This window comes from Geospiza fortis, unplaced genomic scaffold, assembly GCF_000277835.1.
Source record: "Geospiza fortis unplaced genomic scaffold, GeoFor_1.0 scaffold443, whole genome shotgun sequence".
NCBI lineage: Eukaryota > Metazoa > Chordata > Aves > Passeriformes > Thraupidae > Geospiza > Geospiza fortis.
The window spans coordinates 899,773-922,528 of record NW_005054335.1 but is presented as its reverse complement, the minus strand read 5'-3'; the positions used below and the strand labels follow the sequence as shown (position 1 = coordinate 922,528).

Here is a 22,756-nt window from a genome sequence, read left to right as displayed (position 1 = left end):
GTTGACTGTGGCTGAAACACGTGTGTTCTTTCCTAACCTCGACAATGAAAAGCAAACACAGTAAAATAGAAGTACCAGTATTCTTTAATTCTTCAAGTGCGGTACAGTATTAGCTGTAATTGTGTTCAGACCTTGTATGAGACTGAATTTTCTTTGCAAATCTCACAGCTGTAGTCCTTTTGTAAAATTCATTAAAATATTCTAACCCCCAAAAGTAGCATTAGTACCCTGAGAATGTATGTGCAACTAGTTGTAATAATTCTATTTATTCTGGAAAAAGTAAAAAAGTATTCTGGAGATGGTAAATGAGTTTTTGCAAAAGATTCATTGAAAATTCATTTCTAATTGAAATGTAATGAATCATCCAAACCAGTCCGTAATACTGCTGTGTTGTCATACTGCAGAATGGACGTTCTTCACAGCTGTGACTTTCTTTTAATTTTATTTACAGTTCATACTCTTGCTGTCATTTACCCGTTTCTCTTCCCTGTATCACTGCCTTTTTGTCTCCCTGCCTTATGTTTTTATTTATACGAGTACAAGTTATTGTGCACTTTCTATCAACCTGCTAAATTCCCTTTATACATGCTAAGTTCACATTTTAAGCCATTTCCCATACATTTACAGAATAAATTAAGCGCCTCATTCTTGGATTTGTTCACATTTTGACAGTAATTGATAGAAAAGCATTTCTTGAGTCTGATGGACCAAAAGAACGGTTGGAAGAAAGCTTCTCTGTGACAGACCACTGTGCTTCCATCAGCTCTCCAAGGAACTGTCATTTGTACTACTATCATTTGCATTTGTGTTCCCAAAACAATGTAATGTTGTGTAATTCTAGTAGGCTTATTGTAGACTCATTTACAAAACAGTGCTTCTTTTTAAAGACATGGGCTTCACAGAACATAAGGCTTTCCAATGAGCAGGGAGTGGGAACTGGTGGTGCTGCATCCTGCAGCCAGATTAAGGGAGCCCAGGGGCTACAATGGCAGTGGATATTTAGCAGAAGGATTTGTCTGTCCCTTGAAGGAAATTGTTTCTTGAACAAATATTACTTAATTTAAATGCCACAGTCTAAGACACAGCAGGTTTTCAAAACACAAGATTTGTGTGAACATACATGAACTCCATGGGCACTTATCCCAGAGAAAGTTACTGACTTTGTCAGCTGACAATCCTTTTGGGAAGTGAAAAGGGACTGTGATGTTTGTAGTGTATGTCAGTCCTTTTCTTTGACAGTACATGCTCCCAAGAATTGAAGCAATTTCCCTGGCTTCAAATTTTCAGTAGAAGTCTGAGGAAATGTGTCTTCCTTTGGGAAGAAATTAGTACTTGCAGGCAATTCTGGAAAGCCAAATGTATTGCTGTTAAAATGTAAATATAAGTAGCAAAATTGAAACACAATTCTTGACTGTGAATGCCTGGTATTTACAGCTCTTGTGGACTTGCGGAGTCAGCACTTAACAAGTTTAATATTGCTTGATCTTGCATTGCTGTAAAACTGGAAATCACTGGTCTGGTTCATTTCAGGTTAATGGAAATCAGAGCCATTGAACGTCTGTGGCATTGCTAGCTCTTAAAAGTTAAAATGTGTTTCTGTTATGATTTTACAAAGCATAAAATATTTTAGATGATTTCAAGTGTGTTATTTATTGGAGAAAATATAACTACATCTGTAAGTGATAGATGTTAGGTGCAAATAGTTAATATTTTTCATATTTCAGGATATTGTATTTATTTCAGGATATTGTATTTATTTATTATTGAATATAATGAACTGTTGGAAGTTACTAATTTTTCACTAACCAAAAGTTAATTAACCTCATAGCAGTCTAAATTTGGAAAAAAAACCCATAATTCTTTGGGAAAAAGATACTATTTTAAAATATTTGTCTTTCCTAAGTTAAAGATAATTATTGCAGAAACACTGGAAATATGGCCATGAGGTAACATAAACACAATCATCAGTGAACAGACTCTCTCAGCTAAAAATCTATGCAAAGAAAAGATAGTGGTTTCACCAACTAATACTCACCTTTAAAAGGGTTGTCTTTTATAACAAACTTTTTTCCTTTCTTCAGTGGAGATGAAAACTCTTGATCCTGTTCTGATAGTGATGGACTGTTCCTACAGCCTATAGATACATAAATTCTGCAGCCTATAGATACGTTTGTTACTTTTAGAGAAGTAGTTCTTCCTTTGCTTGGTTCAGGTGCTTTGGTAATTTAAGTACTACTTCACATTTAGCAAAAACTATAGTTTATTTGGTGGTTACCAAACAGGAAAGAAATGGGTGACCTGTTACTTGAGTGTTGTAAGATACTGCTGAAAAAAATTTAGAAACCTTTGTTTTGAGTAAGTGAAGTTTATGTTGGGTTGCTGACAAGGAAATAATAGGCTGTTAGTGAATGAAGTAGAATTTAATCTCCTCAAATTACATATCACTTCAGTAAAAAAGTATGCTTTAGAAGTGTGTTTTTCATCATGAAGTTTAGAGCGCTGCTGTGCAAAATGGAATTTAGGCCATTTGCCTTAAATTCACAAAGCTGCAAGTTCAGTCTGTGCATTAAAAAACCCCCAACATCTTAGTGGAGTGTTTCTTCCATGGACTCTTAGCAGGCAGATGTTGCAAATCAGCAAGCCAAAAGAGTCCTGGTCCTGAGTTCTCATGAACATCTGATGTTCATTCATTTTGAATGGGGATTGGTAACTTTCACATGAGTAGTGTGTGAGAGGGAGACCCTATTTGCATTTGCAGACTGCAAAACATGCCAATATTTTACATCTGGCAGGGGCTCTTGTTCAGGTAGCTCAGTTGAGGTACCAGAAACATCCAGTTCCCTGTTCCTGGTTCCATTTCTGCTCTCACTCATTATGTGGGCCATAGTTTGTTTAGCTGTATGCATTGTACAAACTTGTTTGAGGGTTAACAGGAAATCTTTTTCAAATAATGCTTTTGTAAGCAGTGAAAATCAAGCTAGGGCTCCTGAAGATCTTTAGAATAGTGTGTATACTTTTTTTTTCCTCCCAAAATTGGTGTCAGAATAGTAATAATTTGTTCATAGAACACCACAATTTTGGGATTCATTATTTTCATTTGAAAGGTTCTTCAATGGCTTTTTCTAAATGTAAATACATATATATATAATATTTAATGACTGCCATGGATTAACTAGGATATTTTGTCCATAGAAAGACTCTTCCTTAGAAGTTACTGAAAAATTAAAATATTAATTTTATAACATCTGTGCATATCTACTGTTAACCATGGGGTTTTTTGTGAAAATATTACCTGGTTTCTGGTCTCCTTAGAGTATAGATAAGGCTGTAGATATTTAGAAACTGCTTCATTATACATTGGCTACCCCTTTCTGTTTCACTGAGTATTTCCTTTGCTGGATTTGACTGTCTCCTTCTTATGCCAGCAGGCCTCAAAACTTCTGCTAAACACTTTTGTTTTGGGACTTTTATACAAATTCACTTCAGTCATGAAGCATTGACTGGGACTGAAAGGTTTTGAGAAAATATGCAAAGTGAGAAAATATATAAATGTAACAAATGTAAATCCTGTATCACTTGCTGAAAGATCTCTCATTTGCGTAGTCTTCTTGGCCGTTTTGCAGGCTTGAACACTCCTGCAAATCTTGGCTGCTTTGGTGTTCAGTGTAAAATGATGTTGTATCTGATATTCTGTGTTAGTGTTCTGTGCATCTGCTAAATTCTTTCTGAAGTGACCTGCTATTTTTTCAAGATGCAATTGGATATATTGTGTTATGTATATAATCCCAACTTGATGCATTTATGGTTCTTCAGTGTTTCTAGCACCCAGTGGTCACGTGCAAATGAAGTTAATTTTAAAATTAAAACTGTTCTGATGGTGCTATTTTTGTTTCATATGTATGCTCTTAAAAGTGAAGTTTCTTGCATTGGAGTAGCAAAGACCCAAGTATTTGTTTGAAAATATGGGGATGAATTAATAGGAAGCAGAACAGTCAATAAAGTCAATCTTTAGTATGAAAAACACTTCCCTAAACTGTAAAATGTTTTAATTACCTCTAAAGAGGCCTCAGTGTGATCTTCCCTACAAAAGCCTGTGTAAATTATTTGTCAGTGGTGATCTGCCAAAAAAAACCTAGGGGATATGGCAAATCAGACAGTTGAAGTTAATTAGTGTCATGTGTGCATCACAAATGCAGAGAGGCTTAAAAGCCACCAGCAGTACTCAAAATAATACATTTGGGAAATAATTTCTGAGTTTAGCTCTACAGTGTGATTTGACTGTGGGATCTGGAAGATGAGTTTTTATGTGAGTTTTATGAAAGCTTGCAGCAGAATAAGAAGTGGAATATTTTGTTTAATAATATCAGTATTAAGTGCACAATAACTTGTACTCGTACAAAACACCACAAGTTGTGGTGGCAGTTAGAAAAAAACAGTTCTTCACTACTCTTTCTAATAGTGCTTTATTCAGATGATACTCAAGAATACTCAAGAACAGTTTTATTTTAAAAGGTGCTGTTCTTACAGTAAAGTCTAGTAACTTTACAAGATTGGAGAGGAATGTTTTTTTCTGAGACTTGTATAGGATCAGCCCTAATTAGATACCTCTTCAGCTTTTCTGTAAATCTTCTGCATGGGAAGAAAGTAATTCTGGAGTTTTTGGTTTTGTTTTTTTGTTGACGAACAAAAAAACACTGTTCATCACTGTTGTAGATGAACAGTGTAAGAAATTAAATCATCCATGATGTTGAAAAAAAAATGTGTTACAAATAAGTATCAATCATCTAACTTCCAACGCTGATGAAAAATATCTAATTTTGAAGATGGAGGCATTCTGCACAATATTCTTTGCCTGATTGCATACCTTGAAAAAATAAAAATGGTGCATTGCTTAAAAATAAAATATGAAGCTAAAGAAAAATCTTAAAAACGGTATTTCACATTATATACAAGTTCTTATTTTATTGTAATAAATACTTAATAATGAATAATAGTGTGAACTTTAGCTACTAATGGTTCCAAGTCCCAGCTGGTATCAGTTTTAAAATAGCTTCAGTAGAAATACTTGTTGAAAGCATACCAAAGGAATGAACTGCATTAATAACTTCATTATGAAATAAAATATTTTATGCAGATATACTTAATGTTTCCTCAAAAAGTCAAATTTCTCCATATCAGCACCCCAGGAAGAGAAGAAGCTGGTAGAAAGAGCCTAGGGAATACTGTTGGGTTTTTCCCCTGTGAGGGATGGGAACCTTGCATATATTTCCAGAACCAGCTAATTTAAAAAGCAATTTAAAATACTCTTTTTCCATGAAGTAGCATAATATCTGACAGTTGATCTCCTGTGTTCCATCTTACAGTTCAAAGTTTTTTATTCTTCTTTGGTAGTAATAGAATCAGAATGTGGGATGTAGACTCAGGTTCCCCACACTGTCTAGCCTTTCAATATACTGAGTGTTCCCTGTCAGATTCCTACCTTCTGGTTTTTGGTTTTTGACAAAATATTTAGTTTACAGGCAGTTGTGAAAAGTCTCACAAGCACAAGGCAGGTGCCAGTGGTTGGAGATGATGTGGCCTGATGGCTTTGCAAACCTAACCAGTGAACTTTGCTGTTCTTCATAATCAATAGTACAAGTAACTTCAAAATAGAACATGGAAGCTTTTCTTGAAGTTACTGAAATATCATGTTTCAAATTGGCATCTAGATGATAATAATTTTCTCAGTATTTTAATCTTTCATTTTCATCCTGTATGTCATTGCACTCGTGAATAAATACATTATTTTGAGATGATAAGGTGATCAGCAATTATAAATTTATATAGAAATCTATAATATAAAATGCCTATTATATAAATATATAAATATAATTAAATATTTTATATAATATATATAGCTATATAAGATTATATAGAAAATATATAATATAAAGATATGTATTTTTCATTCTTTTTTTTTCTGCTTTAGGGCAGATTATACCAGAAAGAAGATTTGTAGAAGCAGTAAATCATGAAGCGTATCAGTATCAAATTGGTGACTTTCCAGCAGAATGGGAAGGTAAATATTTTGGTTTTATTTCAAGAAAATTTTGCCATTGAATGTAGGCTCTGTATTTTTAAGGGAAAGCCTGACTGTGTGAACAAGTCATTTGTTATCTTTCATTTTTGGTAAGGCAGGCTTTTATTTAACTGCATAACAGTATGAATTCTTAAAGTAGCCTCTTTAAAAATAGGATAAATTTTGTTTAAGAAGTCAGTACTTAATGAAAGTAAAGCCTATGTGGAGATGACTTCTATTAAATGTGAAAGCACTTATGCCTGTGGAGGATCTGATTGAATAACCAGCATGAAGTGCATTAAATAAAATAAAACTTCCTTATTATTCCTTCACTGCAGTGTTAATATGTAGGTCAGTTGATGTACATATTTGTGTCACCAGTGATGGAGCTGCTTTTTAATGGTGTATTTGGTTTCCTATACTCTCCCTTGCGCAATCTAGTAGAGAGTTGGAGAACCTGTTAATAAGTAACCATCTTGTCCAAGTGCTACTGATTAAATTCTTGTCTGAAAATTTGTGATATAATAAACATTTCAGGGAAGTTAGCGCATTTCCTTAGGATTAGCTGATCAGCTCTTAGAGAAAAACAAGAGGAGTATGTGTTGGTCTTTGAGGTTGTTAGGTGCTTGAGCCAAGTGTGGGGTTAAATGTGACTTAAAATCCAGGACTCTGTAGCATAAGCAAGGAATCCCTGAAATAGTATGTAGAAGCTACCCATTATTCAACATGCTTTTGGGAGAGTAAAATACCTAGACATCTCCCTGAAATTGTTAGGTTTAAAGCAAACAGATTTTAAGCAGTATGTAGTTTAGCTCTGGAATTCCTTGTCATGGACTATTCTACTTGCTGGAAGTTTGCATGAATTAGTAAGAGATTAGAAGTATTGGTGGAAGAAAAATTGTTCTTATGTTATATATACAGATATTACTGTGGTTTCATTTGTCAATTAGCTGCAAATGAATTGAGTCTACAACATGTTTGGAGGAAATGTCTTATACTTGCTTTACCTCATTTTCTTTCTTTTATGCTTGATGCTCTTCCCTGAGGGAGATGATACTGAACAAAAAGAAAACTTCAGGCCCATTATATCCCTTAATGGAGTCAGTGGAGAAATAGAAAACATTCTTACCTTGTTTTTTATCATTGTCACTACACTAATTCCTAGGATTTTTGCTGTGATCAACTGAGGCTAGTATTAGGAACAGAAAGCTTCTGAAAGTGTTTCAACACTATTGGCAGTGTTTGGCAGCTATGGTGAAACCACGGTATCAACAGATTCTGTCTTCTACTGCTGCAGTACCCACAGGGGGTTGGCAAGTCTTGCTCTATATGTTTCTGCTTCTTTGTCAGTCCAAGAGAGCCATCTGCTGAAGGAGAGTAGCAGCCTTTTAGGCTTGTCCTAACAAAATCATCTGGTGCTTGACTGGATGAATGCTATTCATCCAGCTTTCTGAAGGTCTTTTTCCTTGTCCAAAAGTTCTCTAACTATCAGTGAGAGCTCATCTTAGTTCTCTGTGGCCGTCATGCAAACACTGCATCACAGTCACCAAGAAGCATATATGAAGCTTCAGGTAACTCTGCTCCCCTGTGAAGGAATTCTCATCCAGGACAATTTGGTAGTCTCTGTCTGCACTTGTCTGGAATTAACAGGAGCACAACACGGACAGTCAGACTGTCTCAGATGGGTGTGGGCTAATCATCCTTTCCCAAATGGGGTTAGACTGCAGTGTTCAAACAAATTGCTATACAAACCCATTGCTTCGTGCTATTGGGATCTGTGTAGCACTAAAAATCCTCTGCTATATCTCTCTTCAGAAATTTCGCACAAATCCATGGGATTTGACAGTATAGTGCCTTGAAAGTTGCAGATTTTTGGGATGTGGTGTGTATGACAAGACCTTGAAGTCAAATACCATGTACCCTGAAGTATATATGGACCTTGTCTAAAAAGCTGCCGCTGGCAGACCTGAGACACACTTTTCAAATCAAGGCATCCTGTTCAGATTTTAGTGAAGAAGCGATTACCTGGCCAGTCCTGTTGTTATGAGCTATGTTTACATTTTTATTGCTTAACTTCCTCATCTTTGTAACTGTGAGGTTTTCTCTTTGTGATATTGTCAGCAAATACAAATACATTGTCAGCAAAGAATTCACAGAGGAAAGGAAGATTTGCAGTTTGCAGATTGAGTAATAGTCTTTTCCTCTTAAGTACTTGTCCTGATTTTGGCCAAGGATGGAGTTAATTTTTGTAATCACCAGGAGAGGGTGTGGCTAACAGGGTGTGGCCAGAATCAAGATGTTATACAATACTACCTTAGGTCATTGCTGGGAGTAGGGGAAAGGGACTCTGGCTTCTGAGAAAAAGGGTGTAGCTTCTGATTGGGAAAAAGCATGGCTGTGGTCATCTCACATCATCCTTGGTGAGCATTTTGCATGTAAATTACCCTCTCTTTTGTATGCTTTTATTATGAGCATTAATTTATGTTTGTTTTGTTACCTCACTGCTGTTACCAGTAAATTGTTGTCTCACCCCATGATCTTTCCCTTTTGTGCCTCCCTTTCTCCTCCCTGGCCACCCTCAGTGGGGAAGGGTGGAAGAGGAGGGGAGAGGGAGCTAGTGGTTGGCAGTGTGGTTTGGGGAACTTTTGTGGGTGGAGTAAACTGGAGAGTCCCATTCCTCAACTACAACACTGCTGAATTTCTCTAGAAAGAAGAGATACATGCATGCTTTTTTCCCCAGTGAATTTATTAACCAGAAGGGTGTGTAGTGTATACTTCTGAGAGATAAAGATGGGAATTCCGGAAAAAAGGCTAGCCTGTACTTTTTTGTCCTATACTAGTCTAACTTTTGCAAACAGTTTTATGGATGTAGAATTTTAACAAGCCAAAACTGGTACTTCTGCTATGGGTAGAGAAGCTTTTGAAAGACCTATTATATCTTGGCTGCATATTGTGGGGTGTGAGGGATTTAGGATGCTCTGAATTTCAATTCATCACTATTTCTTTTTTGCTTCTTGTAAAAAAGAAATTCTGAATTAGTTAAAATGAGAAGAATGGAAAGTGTAGATAGTTCAAATACTACTATAGAAGCCAGTTATCTGAGTAAGAAAAGTTTAATTCAAGATTTTTAGACACTCCTTGCTGAAATGCTCATTACATTTCTGTCCCAATTTTTTCCTCTTTAACATTGGTCTAGAAGTTTCCCTGGCCCACAGGACCTGTGCTGAACTTTCACTGTGTGTCTTCTGTCCAGATGCTTAAAAATATCCCAGTACATTCTTTCTGTGGGTGTTCACATTATAATTCATGCTATTATGGATGCTGATCATTCCAGCAAATAGCCTGAGACTTTGCTGAAGGAGTTCTAAAATACTTGCTGTTTCCTCTGAACAGTAAAAGATAAATATAAGGTTAGAATCTTATTTGTTATTTCCTACTTTGTTTTCTCTTTGCTTTTGGACTCTGCTGGGCACACACATCTCCAGGTGCCTCCTCTCCAAACCCTGTGTATGTACTTTGACATCCATGGCCTCTGCTTAAGTTTTGGCTGGCTCTCCTTCCTATTCCTCTCAGGCTTTTCACTTTTAGGACTGTGCTGAAGAGTCTGTTGCCTTATCTGCTCCTTTTCTCTGGACCTGTAGAGAGCTGCTTTTACCTGTACTGTCTTTGTTCTGCCAGGACTCAGGGTTTTTTATTTGTGGACAATTCTAAATGGCCACCTCATTTAAAAGCAGTCATCCCAGCACCCTTTCCCTTTCTTTGTTACCCTGCACAACTGTACGACTGACTGTATGACTAGAAAAAGAAACCTCTTATGACCAAAATTAATGAAAGTACCATCCCTGGAGATACTGACAGGCATCACTTGTCTGAGGAGAACTTACATGAAACCAGGGACAAAGGATAGTGTAAGGAGTGGGAACTGGCTGTAGAGAAATTGGAAGAGGGGACAAGTTAAATCTCATTCTGTACCTAAGATATCCAACTTGGACAGCTGGTAACATAAGGAACTGATTCTGGTACTGTGTTTATCAAGTTTTAAACATGTAATAAAGTAAAGGGAGACCAAGTAGAAAGCTATAAAGCATCATCTAGATCACAGACTCAATCTGTGCAAGCTGTTCCTTTGACTCTGGAGAGATTGTTTGTGTACTGATCCTGGGAGTTTAGTGAATAGAAGGGCAAGGGTTTATTCCTGAAGGACTCATCTGGAAATTTTATCCTAAAGATGTTAGTGTTCAGTGCTCTGGAGGATTGAATTATCTACATTCTCAGACCTCTGAATATTATTAAAAGTTCTGGAATGTACATTAAGGCTTCTGTAAAGCTAAAACAGAATCCCTTGTGTTATCCTCAATGTTAGCTCTTTGTACATCTTTAATTTTAATTTTAAAAATCCAAAAGTGTATTTCCTCTTGTACTGTAGTTTTAAATTTAGAATGCAATCCATATACAAATATTTGTATACAACAATAATATTTATATTGCCTGGTTTTGTTTCAGTGAAGTCTCTTATATTTTACTTCAGAGTGTGAGTGCCTACTTTTCCTTAGGCAGTATGGATGCACACAACAGATAACATTTCTGTATTTTAGTTCTGAATGTTCACCTACTTAAATATGTGTGATTTACATCTCCTCAAGACATGTCAGTAGTGCTCATGAGGGGACATCTGAAATTTTACAGCCCACAGAGATTCAGGAGAAGGCGTGCTTCATACAGCATTTAATTGCCATCTACTCCTAATCTCAATTTTCTTTTTCTTGGTAACATTTAGTGATTAATGGGAGTCTTAATTTGCATGTTCACTTTTATGGCCATTGCAGTGTGTTATCTGCCAGTAAGAGACTTAAAGTTCAATGAAAATTTCATGCATACTAATAAGAATGCAAATGAGTGCTGATGAAAGAATGTGAATGTCTCAAGGTAGGAAATGTCCAGCTTACTTGCAAAATTCCCTTTAGACAAAGGTGTAATTAACATGAGTACATCCACATAAAATTAGAAGCAGCAGTTTTCAATGGGGGCAATGATTCATTAGCCAAAGCTTTGAGGTGCAGGGGGGGATGTTTTGGTTGCACTCAGTACATTCATTTTACCTTCTCTGCCAGGTTTAAAACATCTTGGCTGACAATTGTGAAGGCATTTCGTTTTGTTAGCTTGGGGAATGGGAATGTAATGAAAAACTTTTTACCAGCTATAACTGTCAACTTTTAATTAAGTATATATATGTGTGCATATGTTTTTCAAATAAAAGGTAATAAAGCACCTACCTACCTACCTTGTTTCCAGCAACAAATATTTGACTATAGTATGAAGCTGTTGAGTAATTTAAAAATGCATTCACCAAAGGTGTAATGCAGATCATAAAGAAAAGTACAAGAACTTTTTCTTTACTCAGCTGTATACACAGATATATGTATTTTGTATCTGGATATATGCAGATAAATAAAGAGAATGCAAAATGTATAAACTTCAACGTATTATTTACTTGAATTTTGTTAAACGTAGTGCTAACTCAGTAGGAAATCAGTTATATTTTTGTACACCTTCATTCTCCATTTGCTACCATGAATTTCTCTTACATCTGAGTTATGAGGTGTTGGTGCTTTTTTTGAACCATGTATTGGGTGCTCATAATTTTATTGATAACTTAAAAGTCAAGGATTTTAAAGGCTTTTAAAAAATCTCCTATCTCAAAGACAACCACATAAAAACTGGTGAGAATTAAGAGTCCTCCCATTCTTAGCCCCAAAGATTAAGTGGTCCGGTGAATTATTAGGAAAATGTGTTTCTTTTGAAAGACTGATAAAACTATTGGATGCTAAACTGCAGTGTGCTAAAATATACTGAAATCAGATGAAATTTTCTTTGCTTTTAAGCTCATATTTCTTCTTGAGCTTTATGAAGAATATTTGAGAAGTGGATTTGCACAGACAAGTATGATAACATTAAGTCTAACTAACTTCATCTTATGGATATACGAAGATTTTAGTAAATTTTCATACTATATTCCTCCCTCAGCTACATGGCAGTGAAGAAATCTTTCATTTAATAATGACTTTCTTATGCAGTTCATGAGAGATATTAAAATAAATTTACTTGTAGTAATTCAGAAAATAGTATCAATATTTGTGCCAAGTTTTATGTACCGTTAAGCTGAAAAATATTTGTACCCCTGACATTTATTAGAAAACAGAAAGGTTAATAGCTCAAATAAAACAAAGTATTCAAGTGTTGTTATAACTGGAAAGAAAAAGAGCACAGTGTTAAAACTGTGTGCATTTTAATGTATTTAAATAGATACACTTCTATATGGAATGCTTGATACGAAAACTCTTCCTGAATTAACATTTGTTTCTTTGCTTTTGAGTGTTGGTGCTGAGTTCAGTTAATGAATGAAAACGTATTGTGGAGTGGTCCTTATTTCACAGCCTCTGTTCACAGGACATATGGGTTACCCTTCACTGTTTTGTTTGCAGCTTTTAAAATGTGGTAGATAATTAAATTATAAAATCATTTGCTAGAAGTGTTCCATTCATCTGAAAATCATTAGTCAAAGAACTGCTAAAAGTCACAGGTGCTCTTGAAAAAAAATCTATTGTACTGTTTATATTTCAGCAGTACTTTTTGACTGCAGCTTAATTTTTATTTCGAATTTTTCTTTAGGGATCAGTTATTATAAAGATCTGAAATTAAAATGCAGCTGGTGTTTTAAGAAAATACTGGCAATTTCAAATAGAGTAAAGCAATTTTTACATGTTGAGAGCTGTGGGATTGAAAACAGTGGTACTATCCTTCCGTAGGTCAGAAGCAAGTCGTGGCAAGGTAGAAGATGATATTTCGTTGAAAGTAATCTGTTAAATTTGGATGGTTTAAGCTTTACTTTTTATAAGACATTTTGAACTAGTATTTTTCCCTTTCTTTCTCCAGCTGTATCTTTTATTGATTAGTGTCTAGTATACACACTTCGCTGTATCTGAAATCTCTACTGCTTTTTTCTTTTTTCTGAATGACGTTGCCAAGTATTTCAGTAATCTAAAACTGTTGCTGAGTATGGACAAAGGTAACTTCCTTCAGGAGGGAATGCTTATGTGATAAGATAAGATTTTCTTCAATAGCATGGTTGGTTTTGTTACAGAGTGTATGCAAGGCTGCCAGCTGAGAAGTGGCAGTCTCAGTTTAGTCTTTCATCTTACCAGATTTTGCAGTTTGAAGTCCTGGTAGAATTTAAATGTTTGTAAGTGCTACTACAGGTACATGCAAAAAGTTCTATAGTTCTATAGTTTTAATAGAATGTCACTTAGTTTTATTTTGAATTACATTAATGGGCTGTTTTTCTTTCCACTGACATAAAACTTGCAGGAAGTGTGATGCTAACTCTTCATAGCTCTGTCACTCCTCCACAATGACAATAGATTTGGATCTATTTTTTGTTAGGAATGCTGAGAAGAGATGACAGAGGCTGCTTTTAAGAAAAGTAGTCTGAGAAAGACATTTAAAAGTACATATCTTCAGGAGATGGCATCTGATAGGCAAGAACCAAATGTATTACCTTGCTTCATATCTTTGCAGGTATTTTACCATTAAACTTTACCATTAACCAAGGCTGTTGGCCTTGCTGTCCTGGATAAATTCCAAGCTGTTCTACCATTTCATCTCCCTTTGTTCTTATGTTAATTGGAACCTATTCTCCCTAAAATCAGTTGCATACTGCTGCTGGTGTTAGTGTTTCACCTTCTGTGTAGTTGCATTTTCAGAAATGAGGTGATGTTATGACTGTGCAGGTTTTAGTGTCTTAGACTTGTCTAAATCATTCCCTGGTTCCCTTCAAAATACAGCACAGATGGTATTAGAAAATTAAAACATGGAATATTTACTTCTTAAAACATTTCTGTATTTTATAGATGGCAACAGGTGAGGCCAGGAATTTGAGTGTGTTATAGCAAAATGTTATTTTTGCTGTAATTTTCAAGCATAGTAACAAAAATCTTAATTGCCCAAACAAACATATGAAATAACATTTTTCTGCATCTCAGCACTTGGAAGTGGCTTTCCTTATGTTTGTCATTCTGTTCATTAGTGGCTACTTGCATTCCGCTACTAATTAATTTGAAAAATATGTGCAGAAAGGACAAATGTCTTGGAAGTATCTGACCAAAAACCAAGAATCTGCCAAGAATTGTGTAGATTAAAACACCATGAAAAAATGCTACAGTTGTGGTATTTCTAAAAAGTGGTGTCAGGTCATTCCTCTAAATAATGTCTGTAATAGTTGGAGCTCTCTCTCTTAATTCATTGACAAAGTGAGACCTGTCAGTGTCTGTGGTGTGGTGTCTGGATTGTTGCCTCCTGACAGTCCAGCTAACAGCAGTGATAGTGATGGGAGCAGACAAATATCCGTGGATCTTATTCAGGAAACCTGAGCCACAGGACAGCTTCGTCACCACTGCTTTCATTCCTCCATTCCTCTGCTGTCTTTTCCAGCGGATCCTTCCCCCAGTCAGAGTACCTGCCCCTCCTGGCAGTGAGCAATCCCACAGAGCCACATGATGTGTTCAGTCCAGGCTCTGCAGTCTCTCAGTCAGGTCTGGGGCTGTACCTTTCATATCTGTAAAGGAATTCTACCTGGTAGTAACATAAAAAATTTTCAGCTTTAAGAATGTCTGAACCACGTGCAGGAATCCTTTTTCACCAGAGTGGTCTAAGGCTGTTCTTTCCATCAGTCAGCTTGTCATTTTCTTAGAGTGTACCTCAACTCTACTGCAAGCTCAACAATAAGCCTGTGCCATAAGTCCTGCTTTTTAAGCCCTATTTTGACAGCTAAGGTGGTATGTAAACTGTGCCCAATGTCTCCACGCAGAGGTGACACCATCCCCCACCTCTCCCTTCTCTGAAGACCAAGTATTGAAACAGGAAATAACATCTTGTGCCTACATTTTGGGAAATGACAGGTTTGCCAGGTTGTGGTGGATTCTGTTGTATTTTTTTCATAAATACTTGCTTTCTGTTACAAATTAATAATAATTTTGAGTTTTAATACTGTTTGTGATCTTTGAAATAATCCATTTGATTTTTTTTTTCAGCATGGATAAGAAAAAAGAGAGAAGATCCACCCACAATTGAGGTGAGATGAAATGTCTTTAAATTTTCAATTGAAATGAAACTACCATAATTAATTTATAGTGGACTCATCTGTGCAGTAATCTGCCACTTACGGGGGAGAATTTAGTATGTTTCTTGCCTAATTGAGGAAAATGCATACTGACTAGATATCTAACACTTATCAAAAAGTAAAATAAACTCCATTATTCTTTAGTCATTCTCTGTATTAATTCCTTTATGATATACATAGATTCTTTAAGATGATTGTAACTGTTGAAGAGTCTCTTCAATTAAAAAAATTCTTAAAATTACTGCTATAGCTTTTTAATTAATGTAAGGTTTTTTCATGGTAGTTGATACTAAAATGTGGGTTTCAAACCCAGCTGCCAGTGGATTTATCAAAACAGGAAAACCAATTGCACTAGCATTTTACCGTGCTAATGCTACGGGGAGTTGCAGCTATGTCTTTTTCCATAAGAGAAAGCAGAGAAATGTCCCCCAGTGTCTTTTATGCTGATGAGTTTGTAAGGAGTTTAGAAACAAGTTTGACTGCTGATCTGTGGATGCAGATGCATACACATGCACACACACAGACACAGACACACACATACATGACTTGCTCAGCATTGTCTGAAGATATGTTGGCATATCCAGCCATTTGGGTGCTGAGATCTTCTGGAACATCCTGGCCTGTGAAAAGTTGTCCTGACTGCCTGTGAGCTGAGATGACCTGGGGAACCTTGTCATTGAAGCTCCTACACAACATACAGCTTTTCTACTAATTCTCTCTGCCCCTCTTTCACACTTGCTACTGAGGCTATAGAGACAGTAAGGACTATAATATATCCATGATTGAAAGAAGTTTAAGTTAAATTTATCCTTAAACCTATTCAGGGAAGTAGTAAATGTGGATTTTGGTTTTTTTTTTTTAAATTTTTTTTCCCTTTCCTCCCCAGTCTAGTTACTTATGTAGAGCCATGGAACTGATACTACAACAGTTGCTCCATCTAAGTTCGGGCTGACCTAATTTTAATTACTTCTGGCTTTATACCAATTCTATGCAAACAACTTTTATTGTTGAAATTACCACTTAAGGTGATGTTTGAAGATGGGAAATGTTGTGTGTCTTTTGTTCTATCATTTCTGTGAGCCAGGCTGCTCTGATAGTTGCTCTGAGGTAAATCTCCAAGACAGGCAGCCTTGGGTCTGGTCTTGGTGCAATAAAACTCCTTCTGGTGCTAGAGATGTTGGTTCATTTTTGAAATAGGGAACAAGAAGTCTCCACAGGTGAGAGAATTGTGGAACAATAGTGTTCTAAATATTTTACCTTCCAGAAAAAGCAATTTATGGAGAGTGAAAGATTGCTGTGACTAATGGTGCGTTCAGAGTTACAGGACTTCTTATATTTTTAGTTTCGTGGGGTAATAGATCTGAGAAATAGTTTAGCAGCTAGGTACTTCACCTGCAGGGCTGTGCATTGACCATATCACAGAGCAGAAATTATAAACTAGGAATTTGAAAATAGTTAACTTTTCAAGTAATCTCTAAACAGTTTTTTTCCTGTGTAAGAAAAAGTAGTTCAAATATTTGTATGTTAAAAATTCTTCCTAATATTTCGAAAAAAGTCATATTTTTAATATGTGATAGTAAAGCCTAATTTTTTTCTCTATTATGGAGAATAGTTTGGCGCCCTATGTAGGATCTACTTTTCTCCTAATTTGAAACTGGCACAAATCCTTACGTCTCAATATAATTATAGTAGTGAAGTACATATAGCATATTGTTTGGTCCCTATTTGTAGGGCTGATTTGATTTAGTGTTTTAGCTACATAAACCTTACTGGCTGCTATTCCATATTATATTCCCCTTTTGACCGTAAAGATGGTATGATAAACTGCTGTTTGACAGCTATGAAACAAGGGAATATTTGTGACACATTCCATGCTGAAATCCTGTATAACAAATCTTTGTTGTTTTGTGTATTTCTCATGAGACCAGACTATTTCTGAAAAACGATGTAAACCCCACAAATTTTATGGTTTTGCTTTAATGACATTTTGCTGTCATCATCTTATTGTAACAACCCTAAAGATCCTAAAGCGTAAGTTTCTGGAGCTGTGCCTGTGTTCCTACCTTTGCAGTCTGTAAAAATACTTTTTTGAATGGTTTTCCTCTCTTTCCTGTCCTTTGCCCTTCATTTTTTTCTTTCTGATATCAAATGATATATGTTAAACTTATTACGATTTCTGTTCCACTTCTGTTAGCCTACCATCCCCCTTTTGAATCATATATATGGGGTTTTTATATTTGTCTTATCTTTTATTAGCTCTTGGCTATTGATGATAGAGGTTGCTCAACTACTCAGGTTACCAGGTTTCATTATGAATTTTTAATTGAATATATTGCAGAGTTACAGCTTCACAAAGCAGTTGGATCTTACTGATCACACTGAGGACCACATGTTGGGAACCAATGGTTTGGTAACAAAATGTCATTCATAATCATCAGGACGTGCCAGTCATTATAAGTGAGAACAAATGTGAGTTGTTCATCCCTGACAGTGGTCAGAATAATTGAGTCATGACATCAAGCTAAGTCTGCTGGTGGTTTTCTTGAGACTTGATAATGTTTTGTAATCAAGCCATTCTTTTTTCCACAAACACCTGATTTTTTTTGTTTGTTTGTTTGTTTGTTTGCTTGTTTCCATTATAAAGTTTTCACTTTTGCTTAGAAGAAGTTGCTTTACCTCTCTCTTTAGTTTCTGTCTCCTGTTTTGTTTGTTTTTTTTTTTTAATGGACGAATGCTCCTAGTCATCCTGTGCAGTGTTAAATATACCACATCCCTAATGGTTTCTTTCCTCCTTGTTTGCCCATCCCTTTTTTCCCATTTTTGAAGGAAGTCACTTGGCCTTCTGTGTCTGGCTAGACACAATTCATGAATGCTGTTCATCACCTTCATTATTTCTAACCTGGCCACTTACATAAGGAATGTTAATGCTGGAAGCCTTGGGTTTTAAAATAATTTTCTGGGATACTGGTTAACAGTTGGTTGCCTTTTGATTTTTTTACAGCTTGAAATATGCTAAGTCTCAGCTTAGTTATGATAAGGGTGATAACTTGACGAATTAGTGCAGATCATATTGTTTCTGATGTTCTGCTTAAACATACTCTGTTCCTATGGTAATCGGGGAATCTGTCTTGCTGTAGAATTCTGGATCACACCTTTGTCCTGTTTGACCATGTGTACAGTATGTGTATATATACTCCTTAGTAACAGTGAGAATCTGAGATTGAATACAAATATTTTTGCAGTACCGTAGCATCTTGTCATCTCTCCCTTTATATGTGTATTGAGTATGATCATATATGGTTGGCTGAGGAAAATCATTACCTTGATTCCTGTGCAGCTCTAAATTATATTTTAACCAATTTAACTAGGGATTAATAACTAAGTTGACTAATACATTTCTTTATTATGTTTATAGGAAACTAGATGTATGTAGCAAGTGTTTTGGCAAATAGGAAATATGTCACTGTCTAAGGACCTTACAGTTTTAAATTAATGAGAATGTTTTAAAGGTTACTAATATTAAAATAATTTTAATCAAATGCTATTTCATGGAAGCAGATTTAATAATTTATCACTTCTCATGTGTGTTAGTTCGCCTGCTCAGCTTTAATGTTGTTAGAATTTATTAAGAAAAGTTGTCTTGAAATATAGCAGTTGTATTATAGAAAGAATGTCCCATCCATGGAAATTATTTCTTTAAGCGGCTATTCCCTTCCCCTCTTTGAGCCATAGTCCACCTTCTGTATAGCTCATGCAAAAATTTCCAAGTTAAATGTAAATGTGCTGTCTTACATGTTCCCCGTCCCCTCAGTTTTCCTTCTGGCTATGGAAATTTAAAACAGGCATCTTTATATTTTGGATTTTTTGTATCTTGTTTGGAGAGGAAAGAAAAGATGCTCATGAAGACAAGGAGGAAACCTCTCTTCAGACCTTTCTGTGCCTAACTTCTATTTGATTTTTTTCTCTTACTTTAGAGGGCATCAGATTTGCAGAAGCTTTTAAAGAATTCTGCCATTTATAACATGAGATATCCAAATATATTTAGAAATCTAACCCTTATTTTCTCCCATTACAGATCTTCTAGTTACACACTACTTCTGACAATGTCCTGAAGTTCAAGGGTATCTGAGAAACCTGGCATTATTTAAGGCCACGTCTGTAGAATGGAGACAGAAATAAAGTTACAGACTTCGTTGGGGTGTCAGAAAACTAATCAGGAAACTTGCAATTATGGCAATGCTGAGAGAAAGTGGTATGGAGGGAAATGTGGTTTATCTCTGAACCCACCATCATGGTATCCTGAAAGTGGTAGATGTGAACCCATAGTAACACATCTTTGTGTACACAGGTCTTTGTACTAGATAACACTTCCCTGTTGATATAGAAGCTGCTTCCTCTGTAGCACACATAGGGCTGCACAGCCACAAATCTCAGTTTGAACTGAAAGCTCTCTGTTGCTCTGTATGTGTGTGTTACATTAGTGGGAAGTACATACATTTAATGGGATGTAAAGTAGAATTGTATGTTCCTTTAATTAGCATCAAGATCCTGAAAATAGGTTGAAATTGAAAACCACGGTAAATGGCTGCTTTTCTCATGCAGTATGTACTTGTTACACAGTAATAAAATTCAGTGAGTTCTGAATTGCACAGTTGGATAGAAGGTTAAATGCTAAAAAAACCTAATGTGATGATAACTCTATTCTTTCAAACTATTTCTAGGGTATCCATAATTATGGGAAACTCCTTGTCAAGTGAGGAAAAAACATACTTCAGTGAGTTGTAATAAGCATAAGGTTTCTTCCTCTCAACCCCCAAATAATTACATTGAAATTAAATTCTATTTAGTTCCCACAATGTATATCCAGTCTTCCCATTTGTTTGATCATAAGTATTACTTATTTGAGAGATCAAAAGCAGGTTCATTCATGTAGAGTAGTTTACACAGAATTTACGTTCCTTTAAGGAGAATGGAATGCAGTTTAGAAAAATGCTTTGTTTGACACTGTTGGGGATTGCATGTTATAGTTTTGCCTCTGTCTGCTTTCAGATGCTTCAGTTGAGAAATTGTAAAATGAGAACTGATATGGAGATTGTACATTCTTACGTAGAGATTAGGATTTAGTGCATGAGTAATTTACTTCTGAAGCTACCAAAAGCTGTAGTATGATTAACAGGTTCAAGGAAAAAACATTTTAAAAGCACAGGGATATTTCCCACCATTGTTGTCCAGAATCACAACCAGGATTTGGGCCATATTCAGTAACTTAATTTGCACTAAATAGCATTTTGCACAGTAAATTATGCATGATTCCAGAGATATGGATCCCTGTAAAGCTGGTGATACGCTTTACAGGGAGGATTATTATTTGATGCAAAAGGGCAATAAAATTTGACAATATAAAGAACTGAGCTACAAAGACCTTAAATAGAAGGGAGTAGTCATAGCAGTCAATAAAAAAAAATTGAGCATTTGCAGAAGCCATCATCTTTTGGATTTTTACCTCTTGTTCATTTTTACTTTCTCTTCAAGTTTGAAATATAACTTCTTGCCCAACCTCCACAGAGGAGTTTTGAGGCACCAATTTTTCCCATTGCTTCTAATTTGCCCATGCTGCAGATTCCAAGGTGGCAGAGGAAAGAGCTGCTGCTGCTTTTCTGCTCCTGTCCATGTGGGAAGGAGTTCATGGAACACTGGCTCTGTGTCCTGATTCACTGACAGCACAGCTGAGCAGGGGTGCAGGGCAAAGGGAAGCGTACCAGGAAAAGGGCTGGTACAAATTACATCATATGTAGACTAGGGAAAGCAAGGACCAAACTGAACTGTGTCACAGCTACAGTTCCTCGTTTGCTTTGTGGAGATCAGAGCTATGTGTTGTCCTTTATTCAAGGCAGAGTGCAGTGGTGCCAGGCTAATTTGTGTTTTTTGCTGCTTCTACAAACTCTCATCTGTGATCTTGAATATATGTGTAGTTCTGGACAAATACCTTTGCAGAACTGTAAAAATAATTCAGGCACAAACCCCTACTGTCTCCATGTGCTGGTGATATGCTTTACAGTGTGGTGTCTCTTCCTTTTGCCTCTTGCTACATGTTCTTGCCAAACACAAGTGTGTTACACTGTGGTGCCCTAGAAACTATATCAGCTCATGCCAGAGATTCTGTAGTTCATATCTAGCACTATAGTACTTCAGTAATACTCAGCACTGCTTGTCTGCAGATTTAATTTAAACAAAAAGTAGTGTGAGTTATGATTAATATTTAACTGACTTAGCATGGTAGTAAATGTGGTATTAGCTCTGCATGTAAAACTAAATATTGTAACTGATCAGAGATTTGCTCAAAAACTGAACCTGCATAAAACAAATCTTAAATTTATTTGATTAATGTTGTTTGTTGATGGATCAAGGATATTTAGTGTATGTTCTTTACAAAATTAGCAGTCAGTTGAGTCACTGTTTGATTTAAATAACTATTTTGGCTAATCCAGATAAGCCTTTCTATTTCAAACTGCTCCTCTGTTTTTGCCGTGTAGTGACAGCTTTTCATTTACCACATTATTTCTCATTCCCAAGCTGGTACTGCTGGGCTTAGGTTCAGTTGCTGAGATATCAAGACCTGCCCTGGATCACAACATTTAGTGCTTCCCAAAGATGAGGTCGTCTCTCTGCCTCCTACTCTTGAAATATTATGTAATAGCCAATTATCTCATCTTGCCTACTTAACTTGTCAAACTGGAAAATGTAGTTTAGTGTAATAGTTTGGTGATATTCTAAAAAATAGTGATTCAGCTTAACTTTTAGGATTTTGCTTGAGTTTCAGTTAATTTGATAATGAAGAAAAATTCTGACATGTTAAATTGTCTTACATCAATTTCTTTAATACTTTGCCAAAACAATTTTTTCATCCCATTTGTTATTTTTTAAATTTTTGTCAACCTACAGGTATGAATTTTTAACAGGCAGAGTTCTAAGTTCAAGTTAATTCATAATTAAACATAAAATATTCAAATTAGACACAAAATGTGAGTATTCTATGAATTGCGCGTCTACAGTTTAGAAAATCTGTCCAGCTGTTTCTCAGTTCTGGCATCAAATAGTAACTAGCTAACAAGAGGCAAATCAAGAGAAATCAGGAGTACTTCAACTTACGGTAACTTGGGAAGTAGAAATAGTTTCTAAGACAACATAAAGAAACTATTTATTTCTAATTTAATCAAAATACAAATGCATCTGAAAAAAAGTGATATTTTTCTCAAAATTAATAATAAATAAAACCCTTGTAATGAAAGGGTTAGGTGGTTAAAAAACCTTCTGGAAAGTGCCAGTCTGTTAAAATACCCCTTAAACCCCGCCCCTTAGAGACTGTACATTAGTACTGCCTATTTACCTGCGTCCTTAGAGCTCTGTTCACACTTTGTGCCCGGGAGTTGGAATGTGTTTTGTGGGAGGCAGGTGCTGATGTGACTATGACTAGCTTAAGGACTGAGGGACACACAGAGAGGGGAGAACTGGTTCCTCAGGGT

General features: G+C 35.9%; 1 protein-coding gene across 1 annotated transcript in view; it reads left to right on the top strand.

Annotated features, from left to right (window-relative positions):
* Positions 1-22,756, top strand: part of NDUFAF2 (NADH:ubiquinone oxidoreductase complex assembly factor 2) — a 42,541-nt gene that overhangs the window by 8,161 nt on the left and 11,624 nt on the right. Inside the window, exons 3-4 of the mRNA XM_031057826.1 lie at positions 5,969-6,058; positions 15,145-15,185. Coding sequence (XP_030913686.1) covers positions 5,969-6,058; positions 15,145-15,185 — 131 coding nt within the window. The remainder of the gene's footprint in view (positions 1-5,968; positions 6,059-15,144; positions 15,186-22,756) is intronic.